The 16,935-nt window shown below is 51.0% G+C and overlaps 1 protein-coding gene across 10 annotated transcripts in view; it reads left to right on the top strand.

The window, feature by feature from the left end:
* Positions 1-16,935, top strand: part of ABCC1 (ATP binding cassette subfamily C member 1) — a 130,730-nt gene that overhangs the window by 84,708 nt on the left and 29,087 nt on the right. For 4 of the 10 annotated variants that reach the window (XM_040635277.1, XM_040635272.1, XM_040635271.1 and 1 more), the window contains exons 14-19: positions 1,205-1,379; positions 4,003-4,078; positions 6,219-6,345; positions 9,273-9,449; positions 11,465-11,632; positions 13,341-13,524. In XM_040635277.1, coding sequence (XP_040491211.1) covers positions 1,205-1,379; positions 4,003-4,078; positions 6,219-6,345; positions 9,273-9,449; positions 11,465-11,632; positions 13,341-13,524 — 907 coding nt within the window. The remainder of the gene's footprint in view (positions 1-1,204; positions 1,380-4,002; positions 4,079-6,218; positions 6,346-9,272; positions 9,450-11,464; positions 11,633-13,340; positions 13,525-16,935) is intronic. The other 6 variants (XM_040635274.1, XM_040635273.1, XM_040635278.1 and 3 more) reach the window with 5 other exon arrangements.

Below are 16,935 nucleotides of genomic sequence, written 5' to 3'. Positions count from 1 at the left end.
GAGGAAACTGTCCATTCAGTCACACTTGTACTCTTTGTGAAACTCCTACACTTTCCAACTCGTGGTATTTTTTCGTATTTTTCTCCTCAGCATTTGAACGCATTCATACTGAAAGTCCGATTTTCAGCTACACAGACAGATGAACCTTAAGATTTGGTTGTACAACTGTATGCTTTCATTAAAAAAATAAATAAGCAAATAAAACCCCTTTTTGTTATGAAAAAATTCAAACATACACAAATGTAGTTAGAGAACAAATAGTGTAATAACGAACTCTGTGTAGCATTCACCCAGATTCGACATTTTGCCACACTTGGCTCATCGAATCCTTTTTCTGTCTTCCCCTCTCCTGCTTCCTTCCTTCCTTTCTTTGCTGAAGAATTCTTTCCTTCCTTCCTCCCTTCCCTCCTCCCTTCCTTCCTTCCTTCCTTCGTTATTTTTTTTTTAAGATTTTTTTATTTTTAAGTAATCTCCACATCCAGCTTGGGGCTCAAACTCATCACCCGAGATCAAGAGTCACATGTTCCACCAAGAGAGCCAGCCAGGCGCCCTTGAAGAATTTTAAAGCAAATCCCAGACCTCTTGACATTTCACCCATAAATCCTTCAGTGTGCATTTCTTCTGCTCTTGTTCTTTGGTGGTTTTTTGTTTTTTGTTTTTTTTTTTAATTTACTTGTGTGAGATAGAACTGCTGTATCACACTGTGTGAATTTAAGGTAGCCAACGTGTGTGGCAGAAGAATGACTGCAGGAACGTTAGCGCCTCTGCCACATCACGTGATGTTCGTTTCCTTTTTCTGGTGGCGGCCATGACATGCTCTCTTGTAGGCAGCTCACGGTGTGGTGAACGTCATCACCCTGCAGCAGAGCCCCAGGACTTCTTTCTTCCCCGCTTGCAAGCTGGTACCCTTACTCGGGGCTGCTGCGTTTGGTTACTGTTTCTGAAGTCCCTTGTCATCTACGACCATCCCCCTGCCTTCTTTTTAATACCCGTTATGGGCTTTGAAAGGAGAACAGACAAGAACCAAAACCCGTTCTGTTTCCCGTTCTACGGAACACTCTCGTAGGAAACGAGAGCCGCCAGAGATGAGGGAGGATGTGGGCCCCTCGACACCCAAGGGAAACCACCGAAAGTTAGCCTCAGGCTGTGTTTTTGCAAAAATACTTCTAAAAATAACTGTACCCTGCGATTGCTTTTTGTGTAGGCGAGTGTCTCCCTCAAACGCCTCAGGATCTTTCTGTCTCACGAGGAGCTGGAGCCTGACAGCATTGAGCGAAGGCCCATCAAAGACGGTGTGTGCATTGGGTCCCTCTGTGCCACGGAGGCTCCCCTCGGGTTTGGCTGTGAGGCCCCAGGGAGCAGGAGCTCTGCAGAGCCGGGTGGGTGTCGCGCCTTATCTAGCACATCCCAGGCGGGTGAACTTCAACTTCTGTTTTCTTGGTGTTTTCTCACTGAGAGGCAGCCAGGGGGGTGAGGCCTCCCGCCGAGGGGCCAGTTCCAGGGCTCAGATCTTGACTCTGTTCTGGGCAGATGGGAAGGCACGACAAGGACGTTGGAGGCTGACCAGCTCCAACCCACCAGCTCTGTGTACTTGGGCAGGTCAGTTGCCTGCTCCGAGCCTCAGTTTCCCTATCTGGGTAATAGAAATGAAGGTGCTTTTCCTTGTCAGGGTGTTATGTGGATTTTTATTGGTAGGGTTCTTTCTTTTGTAGCTTATTTTAATTTATCCTTTCCTAGTCAACCTCCCTGACTGGGGATTTTATTTCTAGCTCTGTCTCCAAGCACTTAATAGTAAATATCAATGCATCACCAGCCGTGACTACTTTTCACTTAAACGACACTCCCGTCATGCACATTGTGTTTTAAGGACGTCCGTGCTCAGCATAGCACACAGAGGGGCTGTGGAAACCCTCCGTTTTACAGATGAGGAAACTGGCCTAAGTCACTTGCCTGAGATCGCACAGCTAATAAGAAGTAGAGGTAGGATTCACACCCATCGCCAGTCAGTGGAATCTGCTCTTACCCACTGTACAGTGTTGCCCTGTGGAGATTTATAGAGCACCTACTGTGTGCCTAGCACCACAGCTGTATGAGGTCCATCTCATTATTATCAATCCTGCTTTACCGATGAGGACAGTGAGGCCCAGAAAAGTTAAGTAATTCGCCCATGGCTGTTCAGCTAGGCAGTGGCAGCATAGGGATTGGACCCTATGCTGAGGAACGAATGTGTGTATGCGCTGGTGTATAAGCACTGGTGTGAGCAGTGCCCGGCACCCAGTAGGCTTTCAGATCTCTTCCATGGTGTGTTGAACACGGAGCGCAGTGCCTGCTCCCCAGATGTGGTGGTCGTTACTTCCCTAGTGTGAAGAGACAAGGGATCTGGGACCTTGTCAGCTCAACCCTAGAGGCCCGGTTCCTCAGCCTGGGCCCTACTGACATTGGAGGCCCAAGCGTTCTTGTCTGGGGCCGTCCTGAGGTCAGTTGCCTGCTCTGAGCCTCAGTTTCCCTATCTGGGTAATGGATGCTGGGCAGCACGGACGGCCTCGACCTACTTGATCCCAGTAGTACCCACCCCAATTTCGACAAACCGAAACTGTCGCCAGACATGATGTCCTTTGTCGGGGGGCACAGTTGCCCCCAGTTGAGAATCCCTACTCAGGGGATGCTGGAATCTTCTTCCCAACATCCCTGGCCTTTGCTCATGGGTTTGTGGCATCCCGAGGACCTAGTCTCCCCCACTGTCCTGTAGATGGCCCGGTGCCATCTCCTCCTGGGTCACAGTTCTCTGCATAACACAGGGCTGACATGTGGAACAGCCCAGGGTGATTGCAGGCTCCTGAAGCTGCTCCCAGCTCCCTGCAGGTGTCCTGTTGGAAAACCCCCAGGCCTCAGCACCCCCTTCCTAGGCTGGTTGACTTTCTGAGATGTTTATCCACACTCCGTGGGTGCCAGACAGGGTCACCTTGGCAGCTCCCAGCCCCGTCTGGTGGTTTTCTAGCTTGTCTGACTCAAGTAGCTTTCCTTAAATTACTTAAATAGCGCCTTCCCGTTTCCTCCTTGCTCTGTGTTGCAAGGGGGCAGGGGGTGGGGCGCGAGTGAGGGAGGTGAGGTCAGGTTAACCAGTAACTGCCTCTTGCCAGGAGTTTTTGTTTCTTTGGGTTACAGGGGAATTTCTCTCTCTCTTTGATAGCTTAAAAACACGCCCATCTTATCTCTAGGTAGTTTCAAGGAGGCTCAAGACGGGGAGTCAGAACTTGTTTTTTTAACACGAAGTAAAAGGACAGAAAGGGGAGGGAAACTAAACGAAGACAGAGGGCCTGGAGCTTAGACTCCGGAGCTGCTGTTGTCCGTAGAAAGCCGGCTTTGTCTTATCATTCTTCCCTCCCCCATCCACCCCGTGAAACCCCACCTCCTGTTCCACAGCCTGCAGTTTCAGTGTATATGACTTGTGTTTCAGAAAGATTGACCTGCTGTGTGATGTGAGCAGGGCAGGAGGGAGAAGGGATGCAGGGAGAGGCGTTAGGAGACAGCCCTACAATCCAGGTGCTTTGGCTGAGGACCCCACCTTTAACATAAGGGGAGGGCTTGGGATGGGGTGAGGGCCCAGGGTCAAGGGTCAGCCTGATGGAAAGAACTGCCTGTTCCCTATTCACCTTGCCTTCTGCTCGACCCCCCAGCCAGAGCTGCCAAGATGGGGTGAGGGAGTTCCTGGAGCCTTAAGTAAACCCCAAGGGGTCCCCCCACCTCTGCCAGATGGGTATCTGGGTGGTGCAACCTCCTGGCGTTCAGGGCAGAGCCCTGTTGTGGTTTCCGTCTGTTTTGTGGGTCTGGTTGGGGTTCTTTAGAAACCAGCTGTGATGAAAGGAGATAAAGCCCTAGTGCAAGTGTCTAGCATCTGGCATTGAACTAAAAAGATTAGGGGAAAAAAATGAGAGCCTCCCGTGGATGCTCCGTCTCCGGACTTCCGTCTTTGCCTGACATGTTGTTGCTGGTGTTTTTCAGGCAGGGGCGCAAACAGCATCTCTGTGAAGAATGCCACGTTCACGTGGGCCAGGAGCGAACCTCCGACGCTAAGTGGGTAAGCCAGGATGTGGAGAGAGCCACGAGGCTCTGGTCAAATGTGGGTTTGACTTCCAGCCACGCTCTAGCTCTTTGACGCTGCATAGGCCACTTTGCCTTTCTGGGCCTCAGTTTACCCATCTGGGAAATAGTTCCAGTCATTCCTGCTTGGGCTACAGGAAGGAGCTGGCACAGAGAGTTCCCTTGGATTATAAATGACAGAAACGCTACACGGATAGGCTTAGGCAACAAACAGGGAAATTTTTGGGTTGCATCACTGAGAGCCACTCTCAGGTACAGCGTGATCCAAGGACTCAGTGCCCTCAGGATCCCCGCCATCTTGTCTTTGTTCAGTTTCCCTCTGTGGTGCTTCCTTCTCAAGCTGACTCTCCCTTCATGATGGCAAATAGCCCCATCAGCCTGGAGTGTATCTCTTACCTGGGCTGGAGACCCACCTGCCTCTTATTGGTCCAGATTGGGTCATGTGCCACTCCCTGAGCCAATCACGTGCCAGGAGAGACAGCACACGGATTGGCCAGGTTGGGTCTGCTGAAAGGAATTCTAGTCAGCAGGGATTTGCTTTTGGGATGGAATCGCTTTTCTCTGTGCCCTTCAGGGTCCCTGGCTGCCTGAGTCACCCTTTCTTGCCATGTCCCCGTCTGGGACCCTGCCCACCCAGCCCTTATTTTCCCAAAGCATACAGTGTCCGGGGAGTTGACCTGGTTCTCCAGGCCAGTGGTCCAGCACCTCTTCCTCCTTTCTGAACTGGGGAGGCCTTGCTTGGTGGCTCTGTCAAGTTTCCCCAGAAGAGTCCCCAAAATACAGGGCCGCAGGGACCTTTTTAGGGACCACATTTTTCCCTCCAAGCCCCTTAACAATTATCCCCTCACTGGGTGGCCAAATTATTGCTGTGTGTTAACTCGGGAAGTGGGAGGAGGTGAGAAAAACTCTCTAGAGAAAAGAATCTTTGTAACACCTCCCTTGAAAACTCCTGGTGGGACTGCATGCTTGGGAAGTTCTTCCTTATGTCTCACTTAACTCCTGCCTGCTTCAGTTTTAGCTTTTCTCTCTTGTCTCTTTGTCTCTCTTGCCTTTTTGTTCTAGTCACACACCCCACGCCTACCCTGGAACTCCCAAAACTTGTCCCAATCCAAACCTTTCCTCTCCTCAGCCTATAAAAATATCCCATCCCCACCTGGACAGTCACAGGGACTGCCTCACTGGGCTTTGTGTTCTTTTGTGGCCCTATCATCCATTCCCCCCTCAGCCTGGGAACAAAAGCGTAATTGGTGGGACCATTTGGAACCACTGCAAAATCCGACAGCATTTCCACTAATATGTTGAGACCTGATAGCATCCATTGAAAAGCACAGCCAAAGGAAGTAAACCCAACGAGGCCCTGGGCTCGGGGTGCCCGCCACTCCCCGGAAGCATGGAATCAGCCCTGACTTGGCAGCAAGCGACGCCCCATGTCCTCGGGCGGGCAGTCTTGCTGGCCGAGCATTGAGCTCATGGTACTTGCGCACCACCACCTGTGAGAGGGTGATTTCTGTACAGACCCGTTTCCGAGACTCAGTCATCCATGTCAGGTCCCGAGGTGTGAGCATCTTAGCACCTCGAACTTTGATGTCTTCGGGTGTGGCTGCCCCCTGCCCCCTCCTCAGGACCGGCCTTACTTCTCCCTGCCTCGTCCTGTGTCGTCAACATGTCAGTCCCTGACCACACCTGTTCTTTCACACCTTCGGGCCTTCTCTTCAGCTGTTCACAGGTTTCCGTGTCTGGTGCCGCTTTCCCTCAGAGTTCACGTTGAGGTGTCTGTCCCTCAGGGCACCCGCATTGTTAATACTCCACCATCCGGCTCCCTTATTGTGACCTGACCGCCCCCCCACCCCAGCCCCAGGTGTCTCCCGCTGCTCCTGCTTCTCTGAGGTGTGCGTGCATCCCAGTGCCTGTCTAGAGCCTCACACACCTGGGCCCGCTGAGACCAGTCAGTGAACTCAGCTTAGCGGGAGGAAAACAGCGGAAGTAATTTCCAGACTTTCAGGGCCCGTAACAGCCCTGCCTTCCGCTTCTCTTCACCCGGGGTACATCCAGCTGTGGTGGGCCGCCTCCTGTTCAGGCGGGGGCGTGGCTGAGGCAGAGCCCTTGTGTCATTTCAGCATCACCTTCTCCATTCCGGAAGGTTCCTTGGTGGCCGTGGTGGGCCAGGTGGGCTGTGGAAAGTCGTCTCTGCTCTCAGCACTCCTGGCCGAGATGGACAAGGTGGAGGGGCACGTGGCTGTCAAGGTAGGACGAGGACCGGGCAGGTGGGGGGCAGCTGGGGTGCTGCTGGCCTGAGAGGAAGGGCGAGCGCGATGCTGTTCCGTTTCACAACAGCCCCTATGCAGGAAATAAGAGTAGCGAGGAACTGCCTCCTCTCCCATTTTCTCTGCTCTTCTCTTGGGCCCCCTGGAAGGCAAGAGTTGATGTCACTGATTTCTTGCTGTATCCCAGCACCAAGAATCGTGCCCAGCAAGTAGTAGGCGCTCAGTAAGTACTGAGTAAACACATGGTACTCCCTGGTCCCCCGCGGTCTCTTGGTCTCTCTGCATCTCTAGCCCTCAGTGTGCACCTCGTGGTCTCTCTTCATGCATGAGTCTTTCTGGCTTGCTCTTACTGTACATGGATCTCTCTCTGTATCTCTGTTTTATAAATGTAGCAAAACTTAAAATTTTTTATTTGTGTCTTGGGGATATTTTCTCAGAGAATTGTTTTTAAGAGAACTTTTTAAATCCTGAGCATTCCTTGGGTTCTTAATATGGGACTAAAAGAAGGACTATGGTTTTTATTGGTTTTTAAAAATACGGCATACTTTAAACTAAGTTGGGATATTCCTCAGGAAAGAGTTTAAAAGGTGGCCTTAGTGAACAGATGAGTCTCCTTGGAAATCAAGAGCCTTGTTTTGCATTTAGGTTAATCCCCATGAAGGACTTTCCCTGGTGTAAGAAGCTTCCCTCGAAGTTTTGCTGACCCAGCATTTCTTGGAGCATGGTCTACAGCAAACTCGTCTTGCAGTTGTTTGGGGAGTAGAGTTCTGGGCTCCAACAGCCTTGGGAGATACTGCAAACTCAGATTCCCTCCCTCTCAGAGACTTAAAAGTAAACATTAAAAAGTAAAGGCTCTGAGGGGCGCCTGGGTGGCACAGCGGTTAAGCGTCTGCCTTTGGCTCAGGGCGTGATCCCGGCGTTATGGGATCGAGCCCCACGTCAGGCTCCTCCGCTATGAGCCTGCTTCTTCCTCTCCCACTCCCCCTGCTTGTGTCCCCTCTCTCGCTGGCTGTCTCTATCTCTGTCGAATAAATAAATAAAATCTTTAAAAAAAAAAAAAAAGTAAAGGCTCTGAGAAGTCCCGCAAGGAGAAGAAAACTTAGTTCAGTTAACCCAGTGTGTCCCAGACGTATTTCCCACACTCTTTATTATCTGTTCAACAACTGTTTGCATCCCCAGAAATGATGTCTCTCGGAATCTCCTCTTGGGAATGCTAGTTTATGCAGTTGTTTTTATTTCATAGCAAAATCCTTTCTTTGTTTATATGAGGCCCTTTAGCCGGGTACGCATTAGTAGAAAAGTACACGTTATAATCGTTGGATCTAAACTAATGACATTTAGCTGTTAATTTAAGAAATGTCCCATCACTGCTTTCAAGTACATGTTACTAAAGTAAGATTAATGAGCAGTGTGACCTCGGTTGATGGAAGAAAACTCCAAACCATCCACATTGTGTTCTTGTTTCATTAGCGAGTTTCTACCCCTGTGGCACTATTGACCTTTTGGACTGGATGATTTTCTGCTGTGGGGGGCTGTGCTGTGCTTTGTGGAATGTTTAGCAGCATTTCTGACCTCTATCCACTAGATGCTGGTAGCATCCTCCACTCTCTAGACATGGTCAGATGTCCCCTGGAGAGCAAAATTGCCCCCGGTTGAGAACCACTGTTTTAAAGTCAAAAGCCTTTAAATACAAAAATGATGCATCTAGAAGTTGAGGGTGGGTGCACTGAGTATTTGGTTTGTTGTGTTGACAGATTTGTAATGGGTTGCTTCGCCCTGCAAAGGAGCATGCTAGAAATGTGCTTAAAATATTAATTTTTTCCAAATATTTTTATTTGGTGGGGCTGTGCACACCATGTCTGAATTATCTGTGGGCTCTGTGGTGACACTTTGTGACGTTTTGGCCTCTTGTAAGTTAGAGTATTCGAGTCAGCAGTTTAGTTATTTATCTGAGAAAGAAGGTTAAGATTGAGGACACCTGGGTCCCACTCCCAACCTTGTCCCCCCCAGAATTCTCTTAGGTAAGAATCTTCACTCATTCCTCTTGCCCTTTTAGTAAAGCCCACACTCCTCACCAGGACCCCTAGCCTGGTGTGAGCTGACCCCTGCTCACCTGCTCGTTCCTCCCCGTCTTCCCCCTCACACGATGTTCCAGTCATACTGGCCTTCCTGTTCCTGGGATGTGCCAGGTTCTTCTTGCCTCTGGACCTTTGCCCATGCTGTTGCCCCTGACCGGAATGCTTTTCCACCTCGTTTGTCACAGCAACGTATCCTTACTTGGCCGTCCTTATTTAAAACTTTCTTACTCAAATACGTGAAACAGATGCCCTCACCCGAGCCCTTATTCTCATGACATTCCGGGCACTTTAGCACATGGAAATCAGCACTAAACTTTGGAAGTGGACGATTTTGATACTGAAGTCCTTGTTTAAATTTCATCAAGGAAATTTCCCCAAGGAATCCTTCCCCGATGACCCAAACTTGGTCTCTCTCTAAAGGACTTCTTGAAGGACTCATACATTTTTCTCTCTTAGCATTAACCATAACTGTAATCAAATAGTTTTTTTTTTTTAAATCATCTCAGGGACTTATTCTTGAGAAGCAGGAGTTTTGTTCTCTGCTGGAGTCATTCAGTGAATACTTAGTAAACACGGAACTATAATCTCACCAATGTGGATTTCCACTCCTGAATTCCTGATACTAGAGTCTGTAATTGACCTAGTGTGGGGTCTGATCCCAGCTCCGGCATCTGAGGCTGTCGTGACTCCATGTCCCCCCTTCTGAAACAATGGGTGCGCTGAAAGTATCTTGGGAAGTAGGGCCCTCTCGGTGGGTGCGCTGGCTGGCCGCCATCTTGTTAACCAAGGCTGTCTGTCTGTCTTGCTGCCTTCTGTATGTGCCTCCTAGGGCTCAGTGGCCTACGTCCCCCAGCAGGCCTGGATTCAGAATGATTCTCTCCGAGAAAACATCCTTTTCGGCCGCCAGCTGCAGGAACGGTATTATAATGCTGTCATTGAAGCCTGTGCCCTCCTCCCAGATCTAGAAATCCTGCCCAGTGGGGACCGGACAGAGATCGGTGAGAAGGTCAGTACGGCTTCAGCATGGCCCCTGTATCAGCCACAGAATTCCAGGAGCTGATGCCAAACACTTCTCCAATTTGAGGGTGTGCGAGTTGACCGTGGGTGGCTGACCCACACTGGGCTCAGCTGGGCAGCTCTGCTCCACAGCGCAGGCCTGCCGAGCTCAGTTCCAGCCTGTGGGGTTGGCTGGGGTCTGCCCCACGCACCTTACTGGGGCTTCAGCTGAAGGGATGGTAGCTCTGCAGGGGGAAGGTCTTCTCACAGTGAAGCCCAAGAGAGCAAGAAACAAAAAACAAACAAAAACCCCACATGATATCCCTTAAAGCATATTGTCTGTCGTTTTCACTTGATCTAAACTGAATGACAAAGCACCAGGAAGTGCCCTCTACCTTTGCAGTCATGTGACCGCAGAATCACATAACAGAGGGCACTCTACAAGGAGGGGAGGCATATCAGTGATTCAGAGGTCCACAGTCCCTTCCAAAACAAGGATCCTAGTAAAAGTAATGATACAGGAGCTAACAGTTGTTCAGCATTTACTGGGCGCCAGGCACTGTGATAAAGATTTTATATGCATTCCATCCTTACAGCAAGGCCATGAGATGGGAGTTACTGTTATTTCCATTTTGTGGCTAAGGAGGAAGAAGCATAGGAGGGGCTAAGTGACTTGCCTGAGTCCCTCCCCACCTCAGGGCCTTTGCATGTGCTTTTTCCTCTGCCCGGCCGCCTGTTCCAGCACCGCTGATGGTTATCTGGTGTGTGCTTGGGGAGTACAAATGTTCCACGGCAGCACCAAGGAGCTTTCCTTTCTCTTTAGTTACGAGCCGGTGACTCCCCCAGCTTTCTAGTTGCTGAACAATTTCTTTTGAGGGAAGTCTATAGCTCCTTGGAAAAAAAACAACTGTTAGTAGGGCTCTTTGGGTTTGCAGTTAGCAGAGGAGCCTGGGCAATTTTTGTTCTTGTTGTTTTAATGCACGTATCTGCTTCTGCTCCTTGGAGACTCCCTATCTAGGTCCCAGTACCAAAATCTAGAGCGAGAGATTATAATGGGTTTGGTGTCTGCCCCTGGGCCAAAGAGCTGTGGCCAGAGGGGCCATCCAGAAGAACCCTGGCTGCCAGGACCCCAGCTCGGTGCCTAGGGTGGGCGGGCATCTCTCAGGAGACTGGGCAGTTAACCTGTGGCGGGGGGTCCACTTTGATTCCCCACCCACATGTGGAAATGACATTCAGTAATCTGTTGCCAGGGGAGGGCTGGGACTGCTGCTGTGGGCTCCATGGAGTGCTTCCTTGTGAATTAGAAATCAGTGCCCTGGGGTGCCTGGGTGGCGCAGTCGTTAAGCGTCTGCCTTCGGCTCAGGGCGTGATCCTGGCGTTCTGGGATCGAGCCCCACATCAGGCTCCTCTGCTAGGAGCCTGCTTCTTCCTCTCCCACTCCCCTTGATTGTGTTCCCTCTCTCGCTGGTTGTCTCTCTCTGTCAAATAAATAAATAAAATCTTTAAAAAAGAAAGAAAGAAATCAGTGCCCTTCCTCCTGGTGAGTGGGGCTGGATTTTGGCACCCCCAGAGCATAGCCTGCCTCGGCTCTGTGTGCTTCCACGGAGAGTGGTATAGATCACAGCAAGCTCGCAAAAATGTCAGCTGTTACCCACTCTAACAGCAGCGGCCACAATAGGCTCATTCCCGCAGCTGCTGGTGCCTTCCTTTAGCCTACCATTATTTGCCGCCACCAGCCAGCCTTTTGCTGAATCGCCACTCCGTGCTGCGTGTCTGCTCAGCAGCTCACACGGGCTCTGGTTTTCTCTTTTGCTTATTTTAGGGTTGAGGCTAGACCCCACGGTGGGCCTTGAACCCAGTTCACGCAGATACGATCTCACGCCTTTGCCTCCTGCTCCAATGAGAGGAGGCGGTGTAGCACTGCAGGGCCGCCAGCCTGTGTCGGCTGCACCCTGAGTGGGGCTCCCTGTCTGCAGGTCGCAAGGCTCCCCGGGAAACCCACCCTTCTGCTGTGTCTCTCCCCAGGGTGTGAACCTGTCTGGGGGCCAGAAGCAGCGCGTGAGCCTGGCCCGGGCCGTGTACTGTGACTCCGACATCTACCTCTTCGACGACCCCCTGTCGGCCGTGGATGCCCATGTGGGAAAACACATATTTGAAAACGTGATTGGCCCCAAGGGGATGCTGAGGAACAAGGTGCCTGCGGAAGGGGCAGGGCTCAGGTGTCTGGCTGGCTTGCTCTTCGCTGAAGTCGGAATGTGTCCCCTTGGTCACTCCTTCACCTCCCACTTTCCAGGATTCTTCTTCTTTTTTCTTTTTTTTTAAATTGGACTTAAGAACACATTTCTAATGCTTCCCTTGGATACCTTCCCAGGACAGCTTTCTTGCTCTTGTCTTTCTAGGGGAAGTCCTTGACACTGGCTTGCAGTCCTTGTCTCCATGTGGCCAACAGAGCCCCCTCTTCCTGATTTAATTACAGGGGTGGCCTCACAGAGGGAAATCCCATCCCCTTTGAGCGGGCAGCCCCCCCTTCCCTGCTGAGGTGGCTGTGGGCTGAGGGATAGAGGTTGGGAGCAGGAAGACTGCCATAGCACCGTAACATGACAGGAAATGGGTCTTCACCTCTTGATGGTGATGATTATTTTTAGGGGAATTACAGGGTGGTTGGGAGGGAGCACTGGTTCTTTTCTTTTTCTTCTGGAGAAAAAAGTAACGCACATGCCCGTGGGGAAAACAGAGGAGATTCAGAAAAACATGAGAAAGAGAAACAAACAAGCAATTGTGCACAATCCCACTTTATAGAGATTTTATTTCTTTCAAGTCTTAGAAGGTTTTTTAAATAGGGTCAGCACATCATATATATATATATATATATATATAATAGGCATCGTGCCACTTAACCTATCATAAGTGTTCCCATACACACCCTAAAAATTCTGTACAAACATAATTTTTAAAGAAATTTTTGTTAACAGAATAATACATGCCCGTGGTAACAAAATCAAAGGGTGTAAGAATATATGTAAAGCAAATTTTAAAAAAAAGGCCCTCCCTTTTCCTGCACCTGAGTTCTTGTCTTGAGAGCAGGGGTCAGCAGTCTGGTTTGCTGTCTTAAGCTAAGAAAGGCCTCCACATTTTTCAGTGATTGGGAAAAAATCCAAAGAAAAATAGTATTTTGAGACCTATGAAAATGAAAATTGCATTGAATTGAAATGCTGGTGTCCATACATGAAGCTTCATTGGGACACGGCCAGATCATCTTTTTCTGTCTTGTGTTCGGCCACCTTCCCGCTGTGGCAACATAGCCGGTCGTTGCCATAGCGACCAGAGGATTCAGAAAGCTGAACATATTAACCATTTGGCCCTTTAAGGAAAAGTTGGTCAATTCATGCAGTTTGCTGAATGTCCCCAACCATGACATAACTGGATAAAATACATACACATGTACAAATTTTGTAGCGGGTGTTTTGGGGGGGTTGTGATGGGAGGATTACTTTAAAAAATTTAATCCATTGCATGTGAATTGTTTTGTATCGGGTTCATTCTTTTATTCAGCCACAGTGCCTTCCCCTCATCCTTTCCGTGGTTGTTCACAAATCATCTTTGCCATCACCCTTGTGAAAATTGCAACTCCCACCCTCAGCCCGTCCCCTTTGCTTCATGTGACACCCAGCACGCACTTTGTTGTACTTCTATCCATCATTTCTCCCCCATCCGAGGAGTGTGAGGCAGGGACCCGTTTCCCTCGCCGCTGTCCCCAGCTCCTGGCAGGCACGTGTTGAATGAAGGCACCCACAGATCAGAGCGCCCCAGGCTCCCCAGGCGCCCAAGCTTGGCCAGCGAGGTGTCCGGGCATGCAAGTCGCACCTGGGCGCTGACCCGCCGGTCCCCGTTCTGCCCACAGACTCGGCTGCTGGTCACACACAGCATCAGCTACCTGCCCCAGGTGGATGTCATCCTCGTCATGACCGGTGGCAAGATCTCCGAGATGGGCTCCTACCAGGAACTGCTGGCCCGGGACGGCGCCTTCGCCGAGTTCCTGCGCACATATGCCAGCGGCGAGCAGGAGCAGGCCGAGCACGATGATGGTAGGGTGCCCGGGGTGCCTCGCTGATCCCCCCCCCCCCGCTGCCTCCCAGAGGTTCCCCCAGCCCCTCTCCGGCATGCCTAATCAGTGCTGGGCCAGCCCCTTCAGGACCCCTGTGGACGGACCATCTCGGGCTCTCAGGGCTGACTTAGGAGGGGGTCCCAGTGCTTTACAGCCAGGGTGGTGGACCTGGGCCCAAGTCCTCATCCTTTGCTGCGAGGTGGCTCTGCCCTGCCGAGCTTCAGGGCTCTCATAGCAGGAATGGGGACAGTGATAATTATAGTCCTGGCTCTTAAGAGGCTGTGGGAAGCAGTGACCTATGTGGCATAGTCCAGAAGAGGTGCTGGGGTCGTGGGGGGGGACGCATCGTGGCTGAGCGTGCAGGCTGGCAGTTGGCAAGACCTGGGTTCAAGTCCCACTGCTGCTCTTGCCAGGGTTCTCCCAACCCTTCTGCACCTCAATTTCCTCACTGATAAAGCAGCATAACAACAGGACAACCTTCTGGCGTTTGGTGGCGATTTAATGTGCTCAGTTCCGTAGAGCCTTGGGCATGGTGCCTGGCACAGAGTGTTCTGTACGCGACAACTGCTGTCATTACTCCCCTGGGAGGAGTCCCATCATTTACCCCCGTGCACTCGGTGCCTGCCAGGTCACCACAGACCAGCCCGCTCCCCAGCCACTGCACCTGCCTGTTCACCCAGGCCAGGGCTCTGAAAGCCAGGGCCTCACCCTGTCCTCTTTGAAGGCTTCTGTGCAGAGACTTCTGAGAATCTTTTCTCTCTTCTCGGTTGGCTTAAAATTCAGGGGATTGGTTTGCAACCTTTAGGCTGCCCTGTGTTTTCATCAGTCAGACTGGAGTCTCAAAGCCTCCTCTGCTCCCCTTTCTTCTTGGAGCTCTTACCCCACAGAGAGGGAAGAGGTCATCTGACACCTTTTCTCCTTTGCCTTCAGCTGTTGCTGAGAGAGGTCACTGGTCCTGCCCTGATTTCGCGCCCCCTGGAGCTAATTAATGACATACTCCCCGAGCCTTCGGGGCACGTTCCTTATTCACTCTGCCCCCAGGCAGGTCTCAGACTGTCCAGAGGGGCAGGGCTGCCCCCTCGGGCCATTCGCACCGGTGCTGGTGTTCTGGAAGTATCTGTGATGGGAGGCTAAGACACAGCCAGTGCTTGCCGAGGGCCAACCGGGGCTCCTGTTCTCTGCAGGAGTTACCTCCTGGACTCCTTCCAGCGACTCAAGAAGGAGTAGAATTGTTACTCTCAGTTCCCTGGTAAGGAAGCCGAGGCTTAGGGAAACCTGTCCCTTCTCTTCCAGGGGCGGCTGGGTTCCCGTCTCTGTGACTGGGGCTGGTCCCTGAGAAAGAGCTATTTATTGTTCATCAATGTAGTCATTCCGCAGAATTTAGTGAGCATCTCCTATGTGTTAAATGCTTGTGTTATTTTCCTAGGGTTGCCCTGACAAAGTAGCACAGACTGGGGGGCTCACATGACAGAAATGTAATCTCTCAGTGTCCTGGAGGCTGGAAGCCCCATACCTGGGTGTTGGCAGGATTGGTTCTTCCTGAGGCTCCGAGGGAGGGTCTGTGTCCCCCCCCCCCCCCCCAGCTTCTGTGGGTGTGCCGGCGCTCTCTGGCCTTCGCTGGCTTATAGAGGCCTCACCCCAGTGTCTGCCTTCGTCTTCACCCAGTGTTGTCTGTGCCCGTCTCTGAATTTCCCCTTTTTGTAATGACATCAGTTATGTGGGATTAGGGCCCTGCTAATGACCTCCTTTTAACTAATTACATCTGCAAATACAGTCATATTCTGAGGTACTGGGGACTTTGGACTTCAACCTATGACTTTGGAACGGGGGTACAATTCAGCCCATAACAGTTTTGGGGAGACAGAGTGAACAACATCTAGACAAGTCCCTACCCTCGTGGAGCTTAGGATCTGGTGGGAGAGACGGGCAAAAACGAATCAAGGAAGCACTGGCTTCATAGAGCACTAAGCGCTCTGAAGAAAAAACCGCAGATGATGAGCTAAGGAGTGGAGTGTTGGCGGCACGGGGCAACCCAGGTGGGGTGGTCAGAGGAGCCCTTTCTGAGGAGGTGACAGTGGCCTGGAAAGGAGCCAGCAAGGAGAAGATCTGGGGAACAGTGTTCTGACACAGGGAACAGCAGGTGCACATCCCTCAGGCCTTGTGTGGGATCGGTCTGCTGAAGGACCAAAAAGGAGGCCAGTGTGGCCAGACCGTGGTGGGCAAGGGACAGTGGTGGGAGATGGGCCTTCAGGGTGAGGAGTTTGGGTTTTAGTCTCCATGCAGTGGGAAGCCACTGAATGTCAGAGAGGGGGAACAGCTTGTCCAAGGACACACAGTGGTTCCTGGAGGGGTCGGGACCTCAAGTCTGGCCTCTAAACTTCAGTCCTCTGCTCCTTCCTTCAGTTGCCTCTGTGTCTTCCCAGGGTGGGGGTGGGGGGCTCATTTATTCCTCTGCTCCGGTTTGCTATATGGGTCCTAGAGGTTTGTAATAAGTGCTTTATTGAGATAGAATTCACATAACATTCGATTCACCCATTTAAAGCATACAGTCTAGTGATTTTTGTTATGTTCAGTGTTCTGCAACCATCATCAGAATCACCCTCAGAACATCCTCATTGCCCCTACAGAAAACCTTGTAACCGTTACCAATCCCTGTACATTTTCTCCTGGGCACCCACGCATCTTTCTGCCTCGGGATTTGTCTGTTCTAGACATTTCACATAAATGGAATTCTAGACTGTGTGGTACTCTGTGCCTGGCTTCCTTCCCTCCGTGTGAGGTTTTCGTGGCTCACCCATGAGGTAGCATGAGTCTGCACTTCACGTCGGTCCGTTGCTGGGGAATGCTATGCCACATTTTGTTTTTCATTCATCACTTGATGCCCTTTTGAGTTGTTTCCATGTTGTGGCTGGTATAAATTGTGCTGCTGTGAACCCTAGTGGTTTTAAAAGCAAAGCATTTCCTTTTGCCAGCCTGAGGCAAGAAGTTCCTTCAGCTTTTCATTCCTAATCAGGATGAGTTCCTGCATGTCCGAGCTCTCGAGGTTGGGAAGTTCTGCCTTAAGTCTAGCCTGCTTCTCTCCTGCTGCCGAGTCCACAACTTCTGATGGGCAAGCCAAGGTCACATGTTGGGTGGGGCAACCTCAGGATCACTGTAGCTCACAGACTTGCTTCAGTCAGGTGAAAAAGACCCCGTGTGCTTGCTCAAGTGACACATATGTGTTCAACTGAATCTTTTTTCCCAGGACGCGGTCTCTCTCCTTTCTGTCCAGGTGCACAGGGAGCGTCCTTAAACTCTTGACCACAGATGGTTTTTTCCCCTTCCCTTCGTCCGCTGCCAGCAGATCCAAAGCAGTTGATGCAGAACCGCAGAATGCTGCCAGTTACTTTTT

This window comes from Ursus maritimus, unplaced genomic scaffold, assembly GCF_017311325.1.
Source record: "Ursus maritimus isolate PB19 unplaced genomic scaffold, ASM1731132v1 scaffold_2, whole genome shotgun sequence".
NCBI lineage: Eukaryota > Metazoa > Chordata > Mammalia > Carnivora > Ursidae > Ursus > Ursus maritimus.
Note: the sequence above shows the minus strand (reverse complement) of the source record. Positions and strands in the feature narration are given on the sequence as shown.